Source organism: Protopterus annectens, chromosome 11.part0, assembly GCF_019279795.1.
Source record: "Protopterus annectens isolate FY-2018-M chromosome 11.part0, PAN1.0, whole genome shotgun sequence".
NCBI lineage: Eukaryota > Metazoa > Chordata > Ceratodontiformes > Protopteridae > Protopterus > Protopterus annectens.
In genome coordinates this window covers 54,015,642-54,040,336 of record NC_056745.1, presented here as the reverse complement: position 1 = coordinate 54,040,336, position 24,695 = coordinate 54,015,642, and the positions used below count along the sequence as shown (strand labels likewise).

Sequence of the window (24,695 nt, the reverse complement as noted above, 5' to 3'; positions counted from 1 at the left end):
TGGGTACTTTCCGTGACACACGAGCAGAGTTTTCCTCTAGAGGCAGAGGGGGAAACTCATATGGAAGATGCCCCTTTCGGGGCAGAGGAGGTCTGCATAACCAGGATTCTAGAGATTTTCTCTGGCCAGCCCTACCAGTGCTCCTGAAGAGCGGCCCAACTGCTTTCCTCTGGAAGCGGTTGGGGGTTCTTTCTCTTTGTACCCTTCAGCCTGGCTAACCATTACTACCGATTCTTGGGTACGAGAGGTAATAACCAGAGGTTATCATATTCCCTTTGATCTTTGTCCCGCCCCACTAAAGAGTTTACCCGACGTACCACCCAGTCAAATGGTAGAAGCAGCATTAGAGATTTCAAAGCTGCTATGAAAGAGTCATCCACCTAGTCCCACCAGACTAGATAGGATCCAGATTCTACTCAAGATTATTTTTAGTACCAAAAAAGACCGGGGACTGGAGACCAATTTTGGATCTCGGTGTGCTAAACAAATTTGTAGAAGTACAGAAATTCCAGATGGTCACTACAGTCTATCCTCCCATTATTGGAGGCAGGCGATTGGATGTACTCTATAGATCTTAAAGATGCGTACTGCCACATAAAGGTGGACAGACCGTCGAGAAGATTCCTTCGCTTCCATGCAGGAGCCAGTCATTACCAGTTCCAAGTACTGCCCTTCGGACTCTCTACAGCCCTCACAGCTCACCTGTGACTAAAAGGATTCTGGGTGTTTCCATACCTAGTCGACTGGCTCATCACCGCTCCCACCAGACATTTATTGGAAAAAACCTTGGCATACTCTCTTCACACCACAGAAAGTTTAGGTATAACTATAAACTGGCAAAAATCCAACCTATCCCCATCCCAGTCCATAGAATTCATTGGGGTCCTGTTGGATACGAAGAACTGCACGGCATTGATTCCAAAGCGCAGAATCTTAAGGATAAAACAACTCGTACCCATCCTCTCAAGGGAAAGATCGACAGCACATTCTGTTCTCAAGGTGTTCGGTTCCATGGCAGCTTCCATCACCATTGTCCCCTTGCGAGGTTTCACATGAGGCTTTTTCAATGGTTACTACTCACCCAGTGGTACCCTTTTCAGTTTCCTCTCTCATCTCAGATTTGGGTGACTCAGAGATGCAAACAAGACTTAATTTAGTGGATGTTGCAGAACCCGTCACAATGGTCTCTCCTTCCCACCCCAACAGCCCAAAGCCACAGTGACCACGGACGCCTCCCTGATGGGGTGGGGCTTTTGCAGGGGAAGACAGTCCAAGGCACATGGTCGGACCTAGAGGCTCATCTGCATATAAATGTCCTAGAACTGAGGGTGGTGCTTCTAGCGTTGCAAGCATTTCATCCCGTCCTTCCATCAGGCACTATTGCAATACAATCGGACAACATGGCTGTAGTCTGGTACATCAACAAACAAGGTGGAACCAAATCCTACACACTTTGTCGGGAGGATATGGCAATGGGCAATGGCTACCAACTGCTTTCTTTTAGCAACGCACATTCCCAGGAGTTCCAACATGATAGCAAACAGATTGAGCAGGTGCATTCTGCAACCACGCGAGTGATCTCTGAATCCTCTTATAGTGGCAGAGATTTTCAACCACTGAGGTTTCCCTTGCTGTGACCTTTTTGCATCCCCGACCAACTACAAGTGCAGCAATTACTTCGCCCTGAGTCCCCCTCAGGGACAGTCACCCAGGGATGTTCTAGTCCACGATTGACCCTTGGGCCTGCTTTTATGCCTTTCCCCCTCTTCCTCTCATTCCCCAGTTCCTGAAGAAAGCCCGCCGGTTGAAGCACAAGATAATCCTCATTGCGCCGTATTGGCCTCAGCAAATTTGGTTCCCCTTCTTATGGCCTCACCTGCTAGATCAACCATGGATTCTCGATCCAACTCCGGATTCATTCTCCCATCTGCAGAAACTGATTCATCCCAACCTGAACAGCCTGAAGCTCACAGCTTGGTTCCTCCACTTCCAGTGATTGCCAGGCAGACTGATCTTTCTTCCCTAGTACGTGACGTTCTTATTGCGTCTCATAAGTCTTCCACCAGAGCTACTTATCTCAGCAAGTGGAAAAGGTTTACTATTTGGCTGAAGGAAAAAGAGAGAGACCATTTTCCAGCACCAGTGCCGGTAGTACTGGATACCCATCTAGTTTATTCCAATCCGGCCTATCTACTTTTACCTTTAGAGTTCATTTGGCCGCGATATCTAATTTTCACAATGGTGTCCATGACTCTTCTCGTATGTCACACAAATTATGCAAGACTTTTCTAAAAGGCGTAAATCATTTGAAACCCCCCTTTTAGAGAACCTAGCCAGCCGTGGGATCTGTCTTTAGTCCTGCAAGCATTAACTACGACTCCCTTTTAACCAGCTTTTTCATGCAAACTCAAGTTTCTGTCTTGGAAAACTTTCTTCTTGCTCGCCATTACTTCTGCCAAACGTTTCTCTGAACTTCAAGCTCTATGCATCAAACAGCCTTACATAATCTTTCATAAAGATAGTGTCATTGAGGACTAATCCTTCCTGCCAAAAGTGATCTCTGAAATGTACATTAACCAATCCATTGAATTGCCAGTTTTCTTTCCCAATCTTTCAAACGGAGGAGGGTATTGCCTACATACCCTTGACATTCACAGGCAACTTTATTTCTATCTAGACAGAACTAAGGCTTCTCGCAAATCAGATCAGCTGTTCCTGGCCTATTCTGGTCCTAGATTTTGGATGTGCTGTTTCTAAGGTCACATTGGCTAAATGGTTAAAAGACTGTGTAACATGTATTTACAAAACTCACGTTATCCCTCTGACTACAGCTATTAGGGCTCATTCCACTAGATCTGTTGCAACTTCTGCTGCCTTTCATGCTAGAGCTTCTTTACCTGACATTTGTGCAGCTGCAACTTGGGCTAGACCCCATGCCTTCATCAGCCATTACAAATTGGATTTGACCTCCAGATGAAGAGCATCCTTTGGTTCTATGGTGCTCAGGAATGTCCTTCCATGAGAGCCTCCCAGGAATAAAGGTAGCTGGGGACTCTGTCCCAGGCGTAAGGAATGAATGAGGATTAACAATATCAGATAAAGAAGTTATGTCTTACCATAATGTTCCTTCTGTATTGTTGATCCTCGTTCAGTCATTACGACCCTCCCTCCTTCCCCCTCCTGAGGCTTATAGTTGGTCTCATCATCCGGTTCCGTTAGGTTCTTTGACCAGAGGTGGCCTCTACTTCCTTTGACTTGCAAACTCAATCTGGGGTAACAGGGAGAGGGGAATTGTGGGTAAAAGTTTAGCTTGAGAGTTTGTGGCTGTCGCGAGCTTGGAAGATGGCCGGCTTGGTTCCAAGGTCAGAACAGATAACCCAGACGTAATGACTGAACGAGGATCAACAATACAGATGGAACGTTATGGTAAGACATATCTTCTTTTTTCATCAACTTGATGTACACAGACAGTTAAGGTTCTATCTACATAGAACCAAAGAATTTAGAAAATCAGACCAATTATTTATATCTTTTTTTTGGAGACAAGCAAAGGAATGCCAGTCTGCAAGATAATGTTATCAAACTGGATTTCAAATTGCATATCTTATATTTACTCTTCTAATGGCAATGAACTCCCATTTAAAATTTAAAGCTCATTCCACCAGATCTATAGCCACATCTGCCGCTTTTCAGGCCAGAATTCCAATGTACAATATATGTGCAGCAGCAACTTGGGCTACCCCTCATACCTTTATTACTCATTACAAATTGGACTTTGCCTCCAGTGGTAGAGCCTCCTTTGGTTCCATGGTTCTTAGGAGTATATTCCCATGAGCCACCTTAGGAAAAAGGTGCTAGGGACACTGTCCCATATGTAAGAATGAAGGCAAGGTAGGACTACAGAACATAAAGAAGTTATGTACTCACAACGTTACATGTTTGTATTCCATCTCGCCCTTCATTTTTACGAACCTACCCCCATCCACGTATCCTTGGAGGATCTGGAGACAAGATAATTTCTATCTTCCTTAGAGTTTGAGACCTTTCATCTATTTTTTCCTTGTGGAAATACTTCTATATCACTATTATAGACAGCAGCAAACAAGATCTGGGGATTGTTAGTAATGCATTATGGGATACCTACCTTACCACAAGCCAACTTAGAGACTTCGAGCTTTGTAATCAGCCGAGTCGGAGCCAAGGATCGGCTCCGAATCCATATGCAAGAATGAAGGGCAAGATGGACTACAAACATGGAACATTATGGTGAGTACATAACTTCTTTTTTTGTACTTTACAAAATTAGAGTAAATTAAAAGGAACAAGCAACTGTCAGTTAGTTGGCTGAAGTTATTTTCCACACATGACAACTTGTTCAAAACCAACAGCAACCAAAAAAAAAAAAAACCCTCCATGTTGGCGAAATGACAGCAGTAAAACAAAGGGAAGAATTGCTTTTTTTGTTTTTTAATGCAGTGCAGTGAGTTATTCTTATTCTGAGCTGTGGCATCATACTGAAATGTGTGTGGCATGTTTGTCACAAATCTTATGCCTCGCATGCAGCAAGGACTTAAAAATGTAATTATATTTATAATTAAAATTGAAATCGTCCCTTTCTGTTAATTCACAGTAATCCATGCCAGGACCTAAATGCTTACTGCATGCATACCAGCTGCTGCTTTTCAGATAGGCCATCTTTGCATATGCTATTTAAGGCTTTCTGGCATGAGATTTTTTTTTTTTTAAACAGAGTAATGGAACTAATTTTGCTGCCTGTAATCGGGCAACATTTAATGCTGTATATGTAGTTATTTAGTAATAGAAAATGCTTCTTACTTTACATTGCCTTTATCTCACAATTTTCTTTTTCTTTGTCTTTAAGGAAAGAAACAATTCAAAATGTAAGTTTCGAAAGAGGAAAGATGCTGTTGATCAGTCTGTTACAAATCAGGAGAACTGTTGCTCTGATGGTACACTTAAGATCATTCCAGAAGTCGAAAGTATGATGAGTGAAGAACCAAAAGAAAGTGAAAATAAATGTTCCACTATTTTCACAAGGCACATTCAGAGGAACAAACATGCCTCTTTACAGACGGGTGAAAGTGAAAACAAGATTAGACCCGAATGCCAACTTGAAAATTCCTCTCAAAATATAAAATCAGTTGTGGGCATTACAGCTAAGACAGACTTATTTGAGATGTGTTCCTTGTCTCAGCACATTGTAAAGAGCACAGATGCCTCAGTGGCTGAAGGATGTGAACAACTTAATACAAAAGTGCAACCTGTTGCTCCGCTTGTGTCTGAGGATCAGCCCTCTGAAATAGCAGATTGTGGTGTTCGGCTAGATTCAAATGTCTCATTTATTTCATTGCAGAATAATGACAATAGTGTAACATCAAGTGTTATTACTCAGACTAGTGAGCAGTTCAGTCAAACTGATGACTCCGTTATCACCGTTATACTGAGTGACAGCTCTGAGGACATTGCAGAATCTGCCTGCACTCTTTTGACCAACCATCACTTTGAAAGTGGGGATCAGATGGAAACAGATGCTGTTTGTTTCAGTGAAAGTTCTGGAGTTGACAGTTTGCAAATAGAACATTCATATTTCCGTCAGGGTGCTGATGTTGATTACCTTTGGCAAAAAATTGCAAAGCTTCATGCAAAGGTAACTTTATTGGAGCTACAGGAAAAAAAGACACTAGCCCGACTAAAATCATTAGAAACTCTTATTGAGCAATTAAGACAAGAAAATGTTATTTCAAAAGAAAAACTTTTAGAGAGTTATTATGCAGCATTTGAAATGGCTTCAGTATAGCTGACCCCACTGTCATGCATGCCTTTTGAGTGGGAGCGGCACTAATGGTGTCATGGCTCCTGAAGATCCTTATGGAAGATCCTTATGGATTCCACAGCTTTGGTCCGACTTTCCAAGGCTAGGAGAAGTTTGGCGTTTGGGAGGTTTGGCTGTGCCATCTTACAAGCTGCTGAAGCAGGATACCTGTGGCCCCCATACCTTATTTTAGCAGTGACATTCAGACGTTTTGGTCATCCCCATTTATTTAGTCATAGAAGTCATTACCGTACTTTGGCAGCAGTTTGTGGAGTAATTGTTGGCTAGTGCATTGTTGCCCTTTTTGTAGTTGAACATTTCACCTTCAAAATGCTATTTTGTTGTGTTTTTGGGTATATTCATTTGATATACCTTTGATCCAGGTTTCACTTTTAATCATAACCTCTAGGTATGTTTAACTTGTTCTGTTTTTTTGTCACCTAGGGATCATTTGCAACTTCATAACTGACCCCTTAGTTTTCAACCATTATCTCTGTTGCACTGCTATATTCACAGAAAGTCTGCCAGTTAGCTGGGAATAAATTGCATTACAAGTATTCCCATTATGTTTTTAAACAACATGCCATTTATGAGTAAACTGCTGTATACATGCATACACTGAATCGTCCTATGTCAGCAGGAGTAAGGTGAAATGATTGCACCCTTTTTAAGATATGTCAATTGTTTTCTTTTTCGTATCCGTTTTCCATTTTTACACTGTGTCTTCCTATGTCAGGTTTAGCTGTAGTACCATCCGCTTATGTATTCCTGAGAATTAGTCTTTTGATGACGTTGGTATTTAAAGCTGTGATTTGTAGCAGCTTCTGGGTTTTTTTACAGTGCTTAGGACACTGCAGTACATAACGCTGATCAGATACAGTGCTTAACTGCCATTAGTGCAGGCAGCCAAGCTCAGTGCATAGCACAGGCCAACTGGGGAATTGGACGAAAGGCTTCCATAAAAATCCACCTATTGGTTTATACTTGCCTCTGATTACCTGCTTAAAATGCTGAGCACTTGTTAGTAAGTCTCCTCTAATTGCAGAAATTCTTCATGCACAGTTTCTGTATTAAAGTGTAGCTCTTTATTATTAGCTGGAAGCCACAGTAGTGCCTAGCAGAAAAGGTGGTGTTGGCGCCTCTTATCTTTGTGCAGAGAAGGCTTATAATTGGTTCATCGGACAAACTGATGCAAATAAAAATTAAATTTTTGGAGACTGTAGTCTGTCTTTTCCATTCCTGAAAACTGGGGATTTCTGTTCCAGTAGATAATAGCATGTGCATATGATGCTTTTAAATTCTAAAAGGCTTCACTCAGTCCTGCATGACACATTCTGCATGTTTTGTTACCGTAGAAGTGTGCAAAAACTGGTATGTTAAGTAGTCCTATCTCACTTTCATTGTTTACGTATGGGTTTGGAGCCGAATGTCTGCTCCGATTCTGCCTATTCCTGGGGATCTGGGGATTGTACTGGTACACTGTGGGATACCCTCAAGCCATGAGCCAATCAGAAGCTTTCCAGCTTGAGAATAGGCCAAGTCAGAGCCGACATTCAGCTCCGAACCCATACGTAAAGAATGAAGGGTGAGATGGACTACTAACATGGAACGTTATGGTAAGTACATAACTTCATTTTCTAATTACAAGAGTATAGCTGCTACAATCATATTAAAGCCAGAATAAAGGGAGCAACTTGGTCTGTTTTTATGACATTTTCATTTTCCTGTTTAATTTTGACCACTAAGTAACTAGTTTGCTGAATGCCATTTTATACTTTGTACTGGAGACATACGTATACTTTTATGAATGTATTCATAGCAAATAACTTTGCCTGTTCAGCAGCAGAGCATGGTTTTGCAGATGTTCTTCGTGTTTCACTGTTGCAGTCATCACATTTGGGTTATCTGCTTGCAGTAGCCCTCAGTCAGCCTGATTATCAAAGTCTTTGGTCCTGCGTCGGTTGCTGTCTCATCTTCCATGACATCAGGTAGTCAGAGGTATAAAGTATGTAGCCGACACCATTTTACCAGTCTTTCTTGCCGTGCTGTGCCCGAAGCAGAAGCAGTTAGCAAGTGCCAGTCGGCCAACTCCTAAAATTTTCGTTTTCGAGTTTCAGAACCAAAGTCTTCAACTAAAGGTAAGTACCCTGTTGGGGAAACATTTTTTCTTGCTCTTATCCGATGTCAGTAAAAGTCAATAGTTGTATTTCTTGTGGAAAGCAAATACCTCATAAAGATTTTAATTCGTACTGTATTCCTTGCCTAGGCCCTGACCACGATGTACCTCGCTGTCAGTTTTGTGCCTTATTTAAGCGACAAATTATTCGTTGTCGGTATATTTACGCTTCTAAATATTTGGGTTACCTGTTCAATTATCCAGATATGTCTTCAGTAAGCCATCCGACTACCGGCATTCCGAAAAAATGCAAAGATAAAGACAGAGACAGGCCGTCTAGGTCTAAAGCTGCCGATGACTCTTCTCCTAAGCTAGTCGCCAGTTCGCCGGTACTCAGTGAGGTGCTTTTGCAGCCCCTGATACCCACTACTTCAGATTAGCAGGCGTCTACTGAGACCCATTCGGAGTCCGGTATGCCGCGAGATGTTTCAACTGTGGAACCTGCGGCTGTCTCTACCTTGGATGGGTCTGGAGCTGCTGTGCAGGCACTGGCTTCCTGAGGGTGTATTCAGGCCTACTGACTTGCATATTAAACCAACGCCATCTTCTTCAAGGCCTAAAACTCTAACCATGCCTAGAAAACAGACGCCCAGACCGCATGGGTCAGGCCTCTATGCCTAAAAAAACAAATAAGAATGGCTGAAGATCTTTATTACTTTAACCAGGGGAAGCCAACCTTCCCCCTCTAAGAGACCTAGGTCTGAATTTGCTTATTATACTTCTAATCAGGATTCTGAAATTTCTGTTTCCTCTGATGACCAGGATTTACCTTTATCTACCTATGAGAATTCTGATGCTGAGGACTCTCTTCCCTCTGCTTCCCCTCCAGAAGATTTCTCTTTTGGTGAAACCTTGCATACTCTTAGGGAGCATTTTTGCTGGGAAAGCCAGGATTACTCTTCTAAAAAGAGGCTTGGGGATTTCTTACCCCTGCCTCAACACAGGCCTTTAGCTATCCCCCCTGTACTAGACATTATTTATGCCTTTTCAGAATCTAGCTTGGCCCCTGGCTCTTTACCGCCTGCTCCCAGAAAATCTGATGGATACTACAGGGTTCCTGACTCTCACAAGTTCCTTTTTAAAAATCCTACTGCTGATCCTGAAACCGTTTCACATGGACCCAAGGGCATTAAGGCTACTACTGCCAAAAATCCTACCCCCTCTGATAGAGATTCTAGGGCACTGGATAGATGGGGGTAAGAAGGTATACACTTCTGCAACCTTGGCCATTAGAGCCTTAAACTGTCAGTTTCATATGTTAAAGTATCAGCAGCATATTATTGGATTGCTTAAATAGAAAATTGTTGATTCCCAACTGTGCTGAAAATAAGGATTTTACAGATTTAATGCATTCTGCTGAACAAGTTGGAAAACATACTTTGCAATGTGGTTTTGATTTATTAGAGGTATCTTGCAGGGCTGCTGTCACTGGGTCTGTACTTAGAAGGCATGCTTGGCTTCAGGAGCAACCTTTGCCAGATCATGTTAAAGCTAAATTGCTGGATGCTCCCTTAAATCAGGACCGCCTGTTTGGCAACAAAGCAGAAGTAGTACTTAAAAAGATGGAGGAAAAAGCTAAATCTATGCAGACTGTTAGACTTCCAACAAGTACAGCCTCCAAGATTTAGTAGGCATTGACCCTCTAAGAATTGGTCCTTTCCTGCCTCTTCCAGGCTTTCTGTCCAAACCCAGAACCAGCAGAACACCCAGGCTTCAGTCCCAGGGTACGCACAGGACTAAGCAGTGGGGGGGCTCCCACTTCCAAATCAGGGAGTAGCAAGACTCCCCCTATGGTCAACTGTCTCAATGACTTCCAAGCCCTTCTCAACTGACTGCTCCTTTAGGGGGAAAGATTGCTCTTCAGGCAAAAAACTGGGAACTCATTACCCCGGACAAATGGGTTTTAAACATAGTTTCCCAAGGATACAGATTTCACTTCAACACGCTACCAACCCCAAAAGGTTGGCCAGATCTACCCCCAAATCAGTGGGCAGAAGCTCAAAATCAAGTACTCTCTTAAGCACAAGGGCTATTCAAACTGTACCAGAAGAGGAAAAGGGACAAGGTTTCTATTAACGACTTTTCCTGGTATCTAGAAAAGACAACTCCTAGCGTCCTATCCTGGACCTTTCTATCCTAAACACCTTTTTGGTCATCCCAAAATTCAAGATGCTAACCCTTCACCAATTGCTTCCTATGCTAGGCAAGGATGACTGGTTGGCAACACTGAATCTAAAGGAAGCCTACCTGCACATCCCAGTCAGGGAATCTTGCAGAAGATACCTACGCTTCAAAGCAGGCTACATGCACTATCCGTTCTCTGCACTGCCCTTTGGCTTATCTACTGCGCCCAGGGTATTCACAAAGTGCCTAGCTCCAGTCATTGCATTTTGCAGGCAAAGAAATATTCAAATATACCCACACCTGGATGATTGTCTAATTCAAAATATACTATCCCCATCCAGCTTCCACTTGCGACCACAAAACGAAAAACAAAACCAGTCAAAATTGGAAAGTCAACGCTGACCATAATAAGATGGTAAAAAGTGAATCCATTTATTAGACGTGTTCTGGTACCGTGGCAATTCGCCTTCAGTGGAACAATTCAGTCAAAAAATACCATCTCCTTATATATCCAGTACACCATATCATTGTCCAATTAATCAATCAACATGATAAACACACCCAATTTCTTAACGTGCCATTACATTATATTAGTGAAAATATAGCTGACTGAGAAGAAACGCATAAAGATACATAAAAATGCTTCTATCCTTTTCCCTTATATTTTTAAATAGTGTCATACAGATGATGTTCCCCATACAAACACAATCTACATCCCGACAAATTACCTATCATTACAATGACTTATCAATCTGTATGATAGGTTAAATAACATTTCTACATTTAATAAAGCAATTCCAAAATTCCTGAATCAATACATGACAAATATCTTGGAAGATTTCAAAAAGTGGCATTGCTATCTAGGTTCATACCCCTAGGATGTAATGTGTGATAATCTACTATCATTCTGTATTCTAACTTGTTTAATTCCTTTTTAAAGTTGCCTAAAGAACTTCTTGGTCATGCCAACAAACTAAAAATAAACCCCTCTATTCTGCCATTGTGCACGGGCATAAAATGAGAAGCCACTGGGCTATTTGTTATTCCTCCTAATATCCCCTAGATGCTCTAGGATACAGACTTTCACTTGGTCTGATTTATGTACCATAGTGGCCTAACACAGTCACATCAGATAACATAGATCACCCCTTGTGAATGACCATCAAACCTTTCAAAAGCAAAGTAACTTTTGCCATTTATCTTAACACCATGCAAATTTCTAACTCTGTTACACACCGAACAGTGCCCACATCTGTGCATGCCAACATTCCCTCCTTCCTTAGGGCATTCTAACGTCTTAAATGAGAAGGTCCTTTAAATTACTGTACCTGCTATATGAAAAAGTGATGTGTCTGGGAAATAATTTACCAACCAGCACATCATTCACCACTATGTGCCAGAACTGCCTCACAATTTTTTCTAACAGCCCTGAAAAATTGGAAAACTTGGTTACAAAAAATAACCTGTTGGTCTTATCTTGATTCTGACATTCCCTATTGGATCTGTTCCAGCCAGCGTGGCCTTTCCCACACAACTTACGCTTGATCCTACAGAGAGCCATCTCAGAATATCCTCCAGATGATAACCTTTCCTGTGTTTCATTCATAAATGTTTCACAAAACTTGGTTCAGAAGTATTTCTAAAATTCTTCTAAATTCACCCTCTGGCAATGCCTTAATTAAATGAGGGGGGTGCATACTACTGGCATACAAAAAATTATTCACAGAGGTGGGCTTTCTGAAAGGTCTATGTTGCACTTTACCCTGCTTTCCAGTATAAAATAAAAGAGGAAAAGCCATGGACAATTGGAAACACTTAATTAATTGATTGAAAATAGGTAAAATAAATATCTATTGAAAATACAGCTCTTTCAGAACATTCTAAGTATCATAATTCATGACGCTTATATATTAAGTAAAAGCCCGCCCCTGAAGGTATGGAAGGGAAGGATCAGATATGAAATCTCTATCTTTCTGGTTTGCCTCAAATTTTTGGAATTACCAGCTTTATGGGTTGGGGAGGTTTTTTTTATTATTTTTGCATAGCTCATTAATAGCTTAACCTAATTTTTAACATTCTTCAAAACAAAACACTGTCTGGAATGGAAATTCATCATTTGTTGTCAGTAAATGCTGTAATGCTGAGGGAAAATCCTGAAGAAAGAAGAAGATCTATTCCTTCACACCATATGAGAGAGCCGAGAAAAATTGAGGCAACCAAGAAGATAGAAATTTCACAATATCTGATCCAATATGATCCTTCTTCACCTTCTTTTACTCAATTTTGATATATATAAGCCATGATTCCATGCATGAATGTTCTGAAGAAGACAAGACAGATTTACTTAGAAAGCGCTCAACCTATTTTATGTCAATAAATTAAGTGTTTCCAGCACAGTATCCTGTATTCCTGGCGTTCATTCACCTTTGGTGTGTTTGCAATTTCCAGTATAAAACTCTACATCCTAGAAGGATATCTTCTTAGATTGACATTCCCAAGCAAATTTTAGCCCATGTGCATTCCCATTAAGATCCTGCATAAACTTCAAAAATAATTGGCTGCCCCTACAGATGAAAATAAGGTAATCAATATATCGCTTATAAAAAATACATTATTGATGAAAAATGGGTTGTGGAACATAAATTCCTTTTCAAATTCTCCCATGTAGATGATGGCATAAGAAGGAGCAAAAGCTGCCCTCATTGCAGTCCCCTTGACTTGCAAATCTCTCTTCCACCTGAAATAGTTGTGTTAAACTAAATTCTAGAAGAGATAGCAAAAAGGTAGTGTGGGGGCCTTCTCCAATCATCTTTTTCATAGCTTCCAAACCCCAGCATTTGCCAGTGTTTGTGTGCAAAGATGTTACATCAACTGTGGCCCAAAAAAATTCAGTATCCCACTTCATACCTTGCAATGCCTTGCAAACATCATTAGTGTTCTTAATGTGAGAAGACACCTTAACCAAGTATTTCTTAAAGTGAGAATCTAAAAATTTGTTAACTCTCTCTATGTATGATCCCACACCAGAAATGATGGGTCTCCCCAGTGGATTATTTAAACATTTGTGAATTTTGGGAATCGCATATATATAAGGATGCTTAGGTTCATTCGCCATGAGTTTTTTGACATCATTGGCTTTCAAAAATCTAAGCCTCTCCCCTTTCTCCAATAATTCACAAAGTCCATCACAAAAACACTTCAACGGGTTATTAGACAACTTCTTATAAACATCTTCTTCTAACAGATCCTGAACAATACTGTATTGTTCAATATCCATGGTAACCCAATTCCCACCTTTATCCACTGGTCTCTCAGCTATTTTATCCAAGTTAGTTCTTAACTCCTTCAAAGCTAACCATTTTTCTTAAGGTTGTAATTAATTTTATCTTTACGAAACCTAAGAAATTCCTGCTCAACTCAAATATGTTGAAACACATTAATAGCTGTGGAATATTTAGGTGGCATAAAAGTACTATTAGCAGGAAAATGTGGTACAGTCATGTATCCGTAACCCGCCCCAACCCCTTCATTTGTTACATCTCTTCGTTTGTGGTTTTCAAGGTTAAACTCATCAAAAATCATCAAAAATATCATAAATACTCAAATTTAACAGATCATCACTATCCGAAACACTTGATGTTTCTAAATTGAAATATCTTTCACGTTCAGAGAAAAACACTTTCAAAATTTAACTTATGAACAAACTTTTTAATAACAATGATGTCTGCTAATGTAGGAAGCTTAGTGGGTATAAATTTAGTTTTTTTTAAACAAAAACGTTGCACATGTCCTCAGACCATGCTATACTAGATAAATTAATCATATTTAAATCATTTTCACATGAGGAACAACACACTATTTTACCCAAACTCTCATTTTCAGTATGTGAGGCATTGACCAAAATTATATGATCATTGTCCAAAACATTGTCCAGCACATTGACTGACAGACCCGAAATGGTCAAAATAAATTGCTGTCTTTACTTATATCTCTTGTCGCTGTAAAATTTCCTTCGATTATTCCGAGATTGAGTCTGCACCTGCGAGCTCACCTTGCTGAACCCTTGGGCATTTTTTTGTTAATTCTACCCTCTCCGGTGAACTCTGCACGCCAATTTCTTCAAAGGACATGCTCTTTCTGCTGCCACTAGTTTCCATTGATGAACAAGAAGACCCGTCTTCGTTCCTGGACATGCGCACAGTGGATTTTTTCCGATTACGGTGCCCCTTATGTTGCCAGGTATACACATCAGCGTTACCGAATGTCTATTTAATTTGCTCTTTTTTTCGACCAAGAACATCCACTTATTAATCTTCTCATTGATGTTCTTAAAAGCACTTTGCAAAACAGTATGGGGTGTTTTCTCCAGTAAATTCTTTTGCAGTTCAACAATCCCCCCCCCCATAGTTTGTCAGCAGTTCTACTGTTCCTCTTTTATCAGAATTCTAAGCCAATTCAAAGTGCATTCCTGTGCAACTTGACTCCACTCAGGAAGCAAATCATTTTCATCATCTGCAAAACCCCCAGCAGGCAGCCTATCAATACGCAAGCCCCTAGGAGTAATGCCCAAGGAAACGTACTTCTCCAAAAGTTTTAAATCGTAGAAAAGCATTACCTCCTTGGACATAAGGCGCTTTAAACAGTTAAAGTTTTACGTAAAAGAATCAGACACATTAGCATACCAAAAGTCCGTATCAGCAAACTTGCATTCCCTCTCTTTTAAAAAGTCAGCAAACAGCAAACAATCACCACCATTGGATTCCTCAGTGTTGACTAAACTCATGATGAAAAAAAGCAAAATATACTATCACCATCCAGCTTCCACTTACGACCACAAAATGAAAAACAAAAACAGTCAAAATTGGAAAGTCAACGTTGACAGTAACAAGATGGTAAAAAAGTGAATCCGTTTATTAGACGTGTTCTGGTACCTCAGCAATTCGCCTTTAGTGGAACAATTCAAACAACAAAATACCATCTCCTTATATATCCAGTATACCATATCATTGTCCAATTAATCAATCAACATGGTACACACACCCACTTTCTTAAAGTGCCATTGCATTGTATTGGTCTGTTTAAATATAGCTGACTGAGAAGAAACCCATACAAATGCATAAAAAAGCTTCTATTGTTTGCGTTGACTTTCCAATTTTGACTGTGTTTTTGTTTTTCGATTGTCTAATTCAGGCAGAAAGCCAGGACATACTTTTGAATCATCTGGCATTCTTACAAAAGGTGCTAACTTCTCTGGGTTACACCATAAACAAAAAGAAATCACATCTTGTACCCTGTCAACAAATTATATTCCTGGGAGCAAGCTTGAACACAACTTCCCAGGTGGCTTTCCTCACGCCAGAGAAACAAATTCATTTGACAACTTACTTCAAACTAATGGCCACAAAAACCCTGCTATCTGCAAGGCAAATACTTTAAGCCTTGGGGTTCATGGCCTTCTGCATTCTCCTAATTCCATATGCAAGACTGCATATGAGGAAACTACAATGGTATCAACATTCTCAGGATCTAGAAGTAATGATTCCTATCATACCTTGCCTACAGTTAGTTCCTTTGGTGAGCAGCAGCCTGCCACCAAAACAAGGGACTACTATTCATTATACCGCCTGCCACCCAAACCCAAACAGACTCATCAGACTATGCATGGGGGGGCTCACGTGGCAGGGAAGTGCATTCAGGGCAAATGGAACCCCAAGTCAAATGCACCTGCATATCAATCAGAAAGAAATGTTAGCTGTACAGAATGCTTTGACAGCCGTCAAGGACCACATTCTTCCAGGACAATTAATGGTAAAGACGGACAACACCACTGTTATGTGGCACATAAACAAGCGGGGGGTACCCATTCATACCCCCTCTGCAGACTAGCCATGGTTCTGTGGAAGACAGCCTTGAGCTACCAAGTGCATCTACAGGCTCAATTCCTGCCAGGAAAACTAAATACACTGGCAGATGAACCAAGCAGAAATCTCATGGACCCACACAAGTGGAAACTGGAATCAAAGAATTTCACCATGTTGATAAACAAATGGGGAAGCCCAGATATAGACCTGTTTGCCTCCCCTCAGAACTACCAATTGGACAAATTCTGCACAAGGACTCACCACAAACAAGCTTGGAAAGTGGATGCAATGTCCTTCAACTGAGAAAATCAGTTTATGCCTTTCCTCCTCTGCCTCTCCTCTCCAAGGTACTACTAAAGAACAAACGGGACAAACCAAGGACGATACTGATTGCACCACAGTGGCCACGCCAACACTGGCGCCCCCTCTTGCGCAGTGTGTCGCTTCTGGCTTCATGGCACCTGCCTCAGACCCCTACCCTGCTGTCTCAGCAGGAGGGCCAGATTCTGCATCCTCCATTTCAAACCCTGAACCTGACAGCCTGGCTAATTACCTAATCTCGCCGTTACCATCCCCCAGTAAACAAGTGTTTGATGTCATTTTGGAGGCAAGGAGGCCTAGTAGTAGAAAATCTTATGCTGAAAAATGGAAAAGATTCTGTTCCTGGAACCAAACTCAAGGGGGTGGGCACAGCAGCACCCAATTTACCTCGGATTCGTCAATACTTAACTGAGGTGCTTCACAAGGGCCTTTCTTTTTCCTCCATCAAAATTCATGCCTCAGCCATTTCAGCTCATTACAACACAGAACCACCCCTCTTCTCTCATTCTCTGCTCAAGCAGTTCCTCAGAGGAGCCAAAAACTTAAGACCACCCAGGAGAGCCCCAACTCCAGCCTGGAACCTTAACTTTGTATTGGAAAAACTCACTCCACCTCCTTTTGAGCCAGCTGCAAGTGCAGAGTTAAAATTCCTTTTTTGGAAAACAGCCTTCCTTTTAGCACCCACTTCAGCAAGAAGGGTATCTGAATTACAGGCCCTTATGGCAGTGAATCCTTTCATCATCTTTCATGCGGACAGGGTGTTCCTCAGGACCAATCTCTCCTTCATGCCCAATGTAGTATCCAGTGTGGTTCTTAATCAGTCCATTCATTTGCCAACCTTCTTTTCTAATCCATAGAACAAAGGAGAATGGATACTGCACTCCTTAGATGTGCACAGACCACGTTGAGTTTAGTTGGACAAGACTAAACTTCAAAGGAAATCTGCACAACTGTTGGTGGCATTTGCTGCAGGGGCAGAGGGGGGAAGGCCATTTCAAAGCAAACCATTTCTAAATGGATAGGCCATTTCCTTCATTTCTGCTATAAACACCATGGAAAACCTATCCCACCGGGGATAAGACCGCACTCGACCAGGGCTGCATCTACCTCTACAGACTTTCTCAGAGATGTCTCTATCAGGGACATCCTAGAAGCTGCTACCTGGAGTTCTGTACATACTTTCACCAAGCATTACCATTTGCCAATTTTCTCTAAATCCAGAACTGGCTTTGTCACTGCAGTCTTGCAGGGCCCTTTAGCTGGTCCTAATGCTATCTAAATTCCTCCTTCCATCCTTAGCTTTGGGAATCTACCCAAATGTGATGACTGCAACAGTGAAACACGAAGAACATAGTACAGTTGTGTAAACTTACCATAAATGTAGATGTTAGAGTGTATTCACTGTTGCAGTCCTGGATGTTCTTCGTCTCACATTGCTGCAGTCATAACCTGTGGGTAGTCCGCTGTCCTCGGTCGGCCCGAATACCAAAGTGTTAGGCTGGCGTCGGTCATAGTCGCTCAGATCTGACGTCAGTACGCAGTGGTACTAAAGCGCATGACCAACGCCATATCCTCAGTCTTTCTTGCTGCATGGTCCGAAGCAGAAGCAGCGTTCGCAAGTGCCGTTCGGCGTCCTGAAATTTTCGTATTCTGAGTTTCAGACCGAAGACCAAGTTGGGCTAAGTACCCCGTTGGGGAATATTTTTGTCTTTTCTTGCCTCAGTTAAATCCGGATGTCAGAAAAAGTTAATAATTGTATTTCTTGTGGGAAACAGATACCTAATAGGGACTACCACTCTCTCTGTATTCCTTGCTTGGGGCCTGAGCACGACGTAGTCGGGTGTCGCTTTTGCGCTAGATTTAATAAGCTCACCATTAAATGCAGGTTAGATTGTGCTAGACTTGTTTTTGGTAAGTGGTGCAACTACAACATGCCGTCGGATCCTCCGACGCCCGCTACCGCTAAGAAGCGAAAAGATAAATCGTTAAAGTCTAAGCAGGATGAGTCGTCCGTTGCGGACGCCAGTTCTTTGGAAACTACGGTGGAATCCGTGGATCCAGCCGAGGTTTCAGCTGAGTCTCAGGGGGAGCCTTTAATATTACAGGAATTGGCCTCTCAGGAGTCAGGTCAGGCCGAGGGGGCCTCTCTAGTTTCTGTAGTTCCTTCTTTACGTAAGGTTGTTAGGCCTTCTACTTCTGTCACTAAAGCGCCTTCTAAAGCTAGGCCTGGTCTTTCTGGCACAGGCGTCAGCCCTAGTTCTGCAGGTTCTGTTCTTAGAAAACATATGCTAAAAATGGCAGAGGATTTGATTACTTTAATCAGAGGTTCTATGCCCCCTCCAGATAAGAGACCTAGGGTGGAGACAGAGGTGGAGGGTTTGGAGCATTCCTCAGATTACTCTGAGTCTTCAGCTGAGGACATTCAGGATTTTCCTCCCTATTCTGATTCGGATGCAGAGGACTCCTCTCCTTCTGCTTCTCCTCCAGAGGATTTTTCTTTTTCTGAAACCCTGCATTCCATGAGGGAGCATTTTAAGTGGGAAGGTCAGGATTTCTCCGATTCTCGTAAGAGGCTTAGGGAATTTTTGTTTTTACCACAGCATAGGCCCTTGGCCATTCCCCCTGTTTTGGATGTTGTTCAGGATGTTTTTTCTGAGGCTTCCCTTAATCCTGATTCTTTACCTCCGGCCCCTGTCAAGCCAGACAGAGTTCCAGAGGCTCATAAATATTTATATGAGTCCTAGAGCTGACCCAGAAACTATTAGCCAGGGACCTAAGGGTGTCAGGGCTTCTGTAGTATAGAATCCAGTTCCTCTGGATAAAGATTCTAGAGCTTTGGATAGGTGGGGTAAAAAAGTGTATACCTCCTCCACACTAGCTATGAGGGCTTTGAATTGCCAGTTTCATATGCTGAAGTACCAGAATTTTCTGTTAAGTCAGTTGAAATCTAAGGTAGATGCTTTAGCTGAGGGTATAGAGTGCAAGGAATTGCAGGATTTAGTTCATGCCTCTGATCAGGTAGGTAAGCATTCCTTGCAGTGTGGCTTTGATGCTCTTCAGGCTTCTGCCAGGGTGGCGGCCACTGGTTCAGTTATTCATAGGCACGCCTGGCTTAAGGATCAGAATTTGTCAGAGCATGTTAAAGCTCGAATTTTGGATGCTCCCCTCCAATCTGAAGTTCTTTTTGGTTCTCCTGTGGAGTCAGTTTTGAAGAAAATGGAAGACAAAGCTAAGTCCATGCAGACAGTTAAGGAATTTTTACAAGTGCAGCCCCCTAAGTTTAGCAGAAATTGGCCTGCAAAAGGATGGGCATATCCTTCTTCCGATTACCAGTCTAAGGGCAGATCTAGACGTGGTAGGGGCAGAGCTCATGCTCAGGGTTCTTTCAGACCTAGGACGTGGAGTTCTCCTGCACAATCTTCTGGTGAGGGCAGGGGTCAGCCTTTTTGTAAACAGACCCAATGACCTGTATCTCCAGCTGCCAGATTCCTCCTGTCTGGCAGCTCCTCTAGGAGGAAAGTTGGCACTCTTCAAGCAAAATTGGCTTTTGGTCACCCAGGACAAATGGGTGTTGGACATTATAGATCAAGGCTACAAGTTTTATTTTCACACCTTGCCTCCTTTCAAAGGCATGCCGGACGTACCTCCTCAGCAAAAGCTAGAGGCTCACAAACAGATTTCTTTACTGGGGGCTATTCAGGTGGTACCTCCGTCAGAAGAAGGCCTAAGATTTTATTCTCGCCTGTTCCTTGTGCCAAAGAAGGGGAACACTTGGAGGCCAATTCTGGATTTGTCTATTCTCAACACATACCTAGACATCCCAAAATTCAAGATGCTAACTTTACAGCAACTTCTGCCTCTGCTAGGCAAAGATCACTGGATGGTAACTCTGGATCTCAAAGAGGCTTATCTTCACATTCCTATCAGGCCCAGCTGCAGGAGGTTCCTGCATTTTCGGGCTGGTACTTTTCATTATCAGTTCTCTGCATTGCCCTTTGGCTTATCTACTGCGCCCAGGGTGTTCACAAAGGTCCTGGCTCCTGTGATAGCCTTCTTAAGACTAAGAGGAATACAAATTTATCCTTATTTGGACGATTGCCTGATTCTTGCTCAAGACAAAGTCACGTTACTTCAGCATCTACAGTATGTAATGGCAGTGTTAAGGTGCCTAGGGTATTCTGTGAACGAAACAAAGTCCAGTCTAGTACCCTCTCAGGACATGTGCTTTCTGGGTGTGAGACTGAATACAGCCTCTCAGATGGCTTTTCTGACCCCGGACAAACAAAGAAATCTTTCCCTATACTTTCAGAGATTATCCCTACTGTCCAGGCTGACTGCAAGGACAGTCCTTCAAGCCTTGGGGTTCATGGCATCTTGTATTCTGGTACTTCCCAATGCCAAACTACATATGAGGAAGCTACAATGGTATCTCAAAAGTGTATGGACTCAGCACTGCCACGATTTGGACACTGTCATTCAGATAATACCTTGCATCCAAAGGGAATTTTTGTGGTGGGCTCAGGAATGTCAACTAAACAAGGGACTCTCTGTGACCCGACCAGAGGCGAGTCAGATCCTAATGACAGATGCCTCAGACATGGCTTGGGGAGCACATTTCAATGGGAGATGGGTTCAAGACACGTGGCCTGCCAGACTTCAACATTTGCATATCAACTTGAAGGAGATGTTAGCAGTCCAATTTGCTCTGATGGCTTTCAAGGATCTACTTCAACCGGGACAGGTGTTGATTCAAACAGACAACACAACAGTCATGTGGTACATCAACAAGCAGGGGGGAACCCATTCGTACCCTCTTTGCAGACAAGCTATGGTTTTGTGGGAGACTGCTCTGAGTTTGCACCTCACTCTTCAAGCAAGGTTTCTGCCAGGAGCACAGAACTCCTTAGCAGATGTTTTGAGCAGGCAACTAGTGGATCCCCATGAGTGGAAATTGGATCCCCATGTATTTCAACAGTTGACAGTGGCTTGGGGAACTCCAGACATAGATCTGTTTGCATCCCATAAATTTCCAACTGCCAAAATTTTGCACAAAGATGTTTCACCCAGAAGCTTGGAAAGTGGATGCTCTATCTTTCAGTTGGAACAACCTTCACGTCTATGCCTTTCCTCCTCTGCCTCTCCTTCCCAAGGTGCTCTTGAAGGTCAGACAGGACAAGCCTTGCATGATCCTTATAGCTCCAGATTGGCCACGTCAGCACTGGTACCCTTTGCTGAGGAGTTTAGTTCGGGAGCCTCCTTGGCCTTTGCCACTAATTCCACACCTTTTGTCTCAGGCAAGCAGTCATTTCCTCAATGTCAGGATACAGTCCCTGCATCTGACAGCCTGGCATATTCTGTTTTAGACCCTGGGGGGTCGCAGCTTCCTCAGCAAGTTTTAAATGTAATTTTGGAAGCCAGGCGGCCTAGTACAAGAAAAGTTTATGCTGATAAATGGAGGAGATTTTTTCTTTGGAGCACAGCAAAGAGCTTTGATGTTTCACGGCCTAATTTGAGTGTTACACTACAGTACCTTACAGAATTATTAGACAAGGGTTTGTCTTTCTCCTCCGTGAAAGTTCATGCTGCAGCCATTTCTGCTCACTATGACTGTGACCTACCATTATTTTCTCACCCTTTGTTTAAGCAATTTCTTAGAGGGGCAAAGAATATAAGACCCCCACGTAGAGTTCCTACTCCTTCCTGGGATCTCAATTTTGTGTTGGAAAAGCTGACTTTACCTCCTTTTGAACCTGCTGCTACAGCTGAGTTGAAGTTTTTGTCTTGGAAGACTGCTTTTTTGTTGGCCATTACGTCTGCTAGGAGGGTATCTGAATTACAGGCTCTAATGGCAGTTGAACCCTTCCTAATATTTCATAAGGATAGGGTATCCTTACGTACTAACCCTACTTTTATGCCTAAAGTTGTTTCTAATGTGGCCTTGAACCAAATCTATTCATTTGCCTACTTTTTATGCTGATCCCCAAAATAAAGGGGAAAAAATTTTGCACACTTTGGATATTCACAGGCAGTTACGTTATTATTTGAGCAGAACTAAAGGGTTCAGGCAGTATCAACAGTTATTCATTTCTTTTGCTTTGGGTTCACAAGGAAAACCTGTTTCAAAGCAAACTATTTCTAAGTGGATTAGCCATTGTATTGCTTTTTGTTATTCTCATCATGGAAAGGAGGTTCCGGCTGGGATTAGACCTCATTCCACTAGGGCTACTGCCACTTCTACTGCTTTTTTAAGGGGAGTAGCTACTAAGGATATTTTGGAGGCAGCTACTTGGAGTTCAGTGCACACTTTTACTAAACATTACCATCTCCCTCTTTATTCCAAATCTAGGGCTGGGTTTGCCACTGCAGTTTTACAGGGCATGTTAGCAGCTCCTAGTGCTTTTTGATTTGGCCAACCTCCCTTACCTTTGCTTTGGGATTCTACCCACAGGTTATGACTGCAGCAATGTGAGACGAAGAACATAGTACAGTTTTGTACCTATCATAAGTGTAGATGTTCGAGGAGCCACATTGCTGCAGTCCAATTTACCCTCCCTCCTTCCCCTCTGTAGGTTAGGGTTGCTGTGTTGCTTTTGGGGTGATTATTTTTTCTGTAATTGGTAGTTGGGTATTTTCTATGTTTGGCTATGGCCTTTCCTTTTTAGGCCTTCTGACATCTGGGGCAAGAAAGACTGAGGATATGGCGTCGGTCATGCGCTTTAGTACCACTGCGTACTGATGTCAGATCTGAGCGACTATGACCGACGCCAGCCTAACACTTTGGTATTCGGGCCGACCGAGGACAGCGGACTACCCACAGGTTATGACTGCAGCAATGTGGATCCTCGAACATCTACATTTATGGTAGGTACAAAACTGTACTTTACCCTCCCTCCAGCCCCCTGATGTCTATTAACTATACTTCTATTCTTTACTATGCTTAAAGCTTTCTGGTGTATTTGCTTTTTGTTGGAGGTGTAACCTTGTATATAATTGCTTCCCATTATGGGGGCACCTGACATCTGGGGCAAGAAAAACTGATAAAATGGCGTTGGCTGCATGCTTTATACCCCTGACTACCGGACGTTATGGAAGATGAGACAGCAACAGACGCAGGACCCAAGACTTTGTTAATCAGGCTGACTGAGGGCTACTGCAAGTAGATAACCCAAATGTGATGACTGCAACAGTGAATACACTCGAGCATCTACATTTATGGTAAGTGTACACAACTGTACTACTACTTTCTTGTTGACATCTTTCAGGTGCATGATGTTGTAACCAACATTGTGAAATTTTGTTTTCTCAGAAAAATACTGACATACGTATGAACTTACAAAGATACCAGTGGAAAAAGACAAGTGATATATCAAGTCTATCAAAATATTGCAACTTGCGTCTGTGCAGATAGCATTTTCATTACCTACCCACAATTTAATTGCTGTTCGGTACCTTTGAACATCTGACTTGTAGTATGCAGTTGGCTTTCCTTGTGAGTTATAATTTCCTCTAGGCTGTCTTAATTTTTACCCCCCCCCCCATATTCCTGTTCAGCGTTCCCCCTCCATCTTGTCTTAGAACGTTGGCATTGCTGGACTCTATTCTCCATCCTTTGCACACCTTCTTCTGGGCCTTCACTGACATTTTTATCCATTTATTTATTTGTCTTTGACTGGGAAGGTCTGGGCAAAGCCCATTTTCAGCAGATGACTAATTAGAAAAGCTCCAGCAGACTCATTTAAGATATTCCTGACAAAACAATTTTTGTCATGTTACAAACCGGTATGGTATTGTATAGTGACACTATAACAAAGGTAAAATGAGAATTACTTCTGTGATGACAGTATACACGATATTAAATTCCAAGTGTAAAATATTTAGTATGCAAACAGTTCATGTATAATATATATGGCAATTGGACATTTGATAGGACTTCTAAAACTTTGTAAGGAGGGTTGCAGTATAGATATTGGGGAGAAATAAAATTCAGGTAAAGTGTCTGAAGCAGTAGTCAGTAGTAGATAATAAAAACAAAAAAAAAACTGGTAATACAACCAACTAAACAATCCAAAGAGCAACACTCTAGGCTGGAAACCAGGAAAGTAGCACCAAAACAAGTCTTTTTATTCACCACAAGTAAGCACTTTTGTCTGGTGAGCGTCACCAGATTTCTTCAGACTGAATAACCCATGGAACATTAAGCTTGTGTACACAACAAATTAAATCGATTAAACAATTTAGAAAACTACATTGCAATCAATTAAATATTTTAAACAGACACAGCCCTAAAAAGAAACTTCTCTAATAGACTAGGAAACATCAAGGAAATATGTTCCATTCAGTCATATTAAGAATATATAGAAAACAGTAACTTATAAAAACA

General features: G+C 42.0%; 1 protein-coding gene across 1 annotated transcript in view; it reads left to right on the top strand.

Annotated features, from left to right (window-relative positions):
- THAP5 (THAP domain containing 5) overlaps positions 1-7,048 on the top strand; it is a 145,304-nt gene extending 138,256 nt beyond the window's left edge. Inside the window, exon 3 of the mRNA XM_044087414.1 lies at positions 4,883-7,048. Coding sequence (XP_043943349.1) covers positions 4,883-5,818 — 936 coding nt within the window. The 3' untranslated portion in view covers positions 5,819-7,048. The remainder of the gene's footprint in view (positions 1-4,882) is intronic.
- Positions 7,049-24,695: the final 17,647 nt, after the last annotated feature.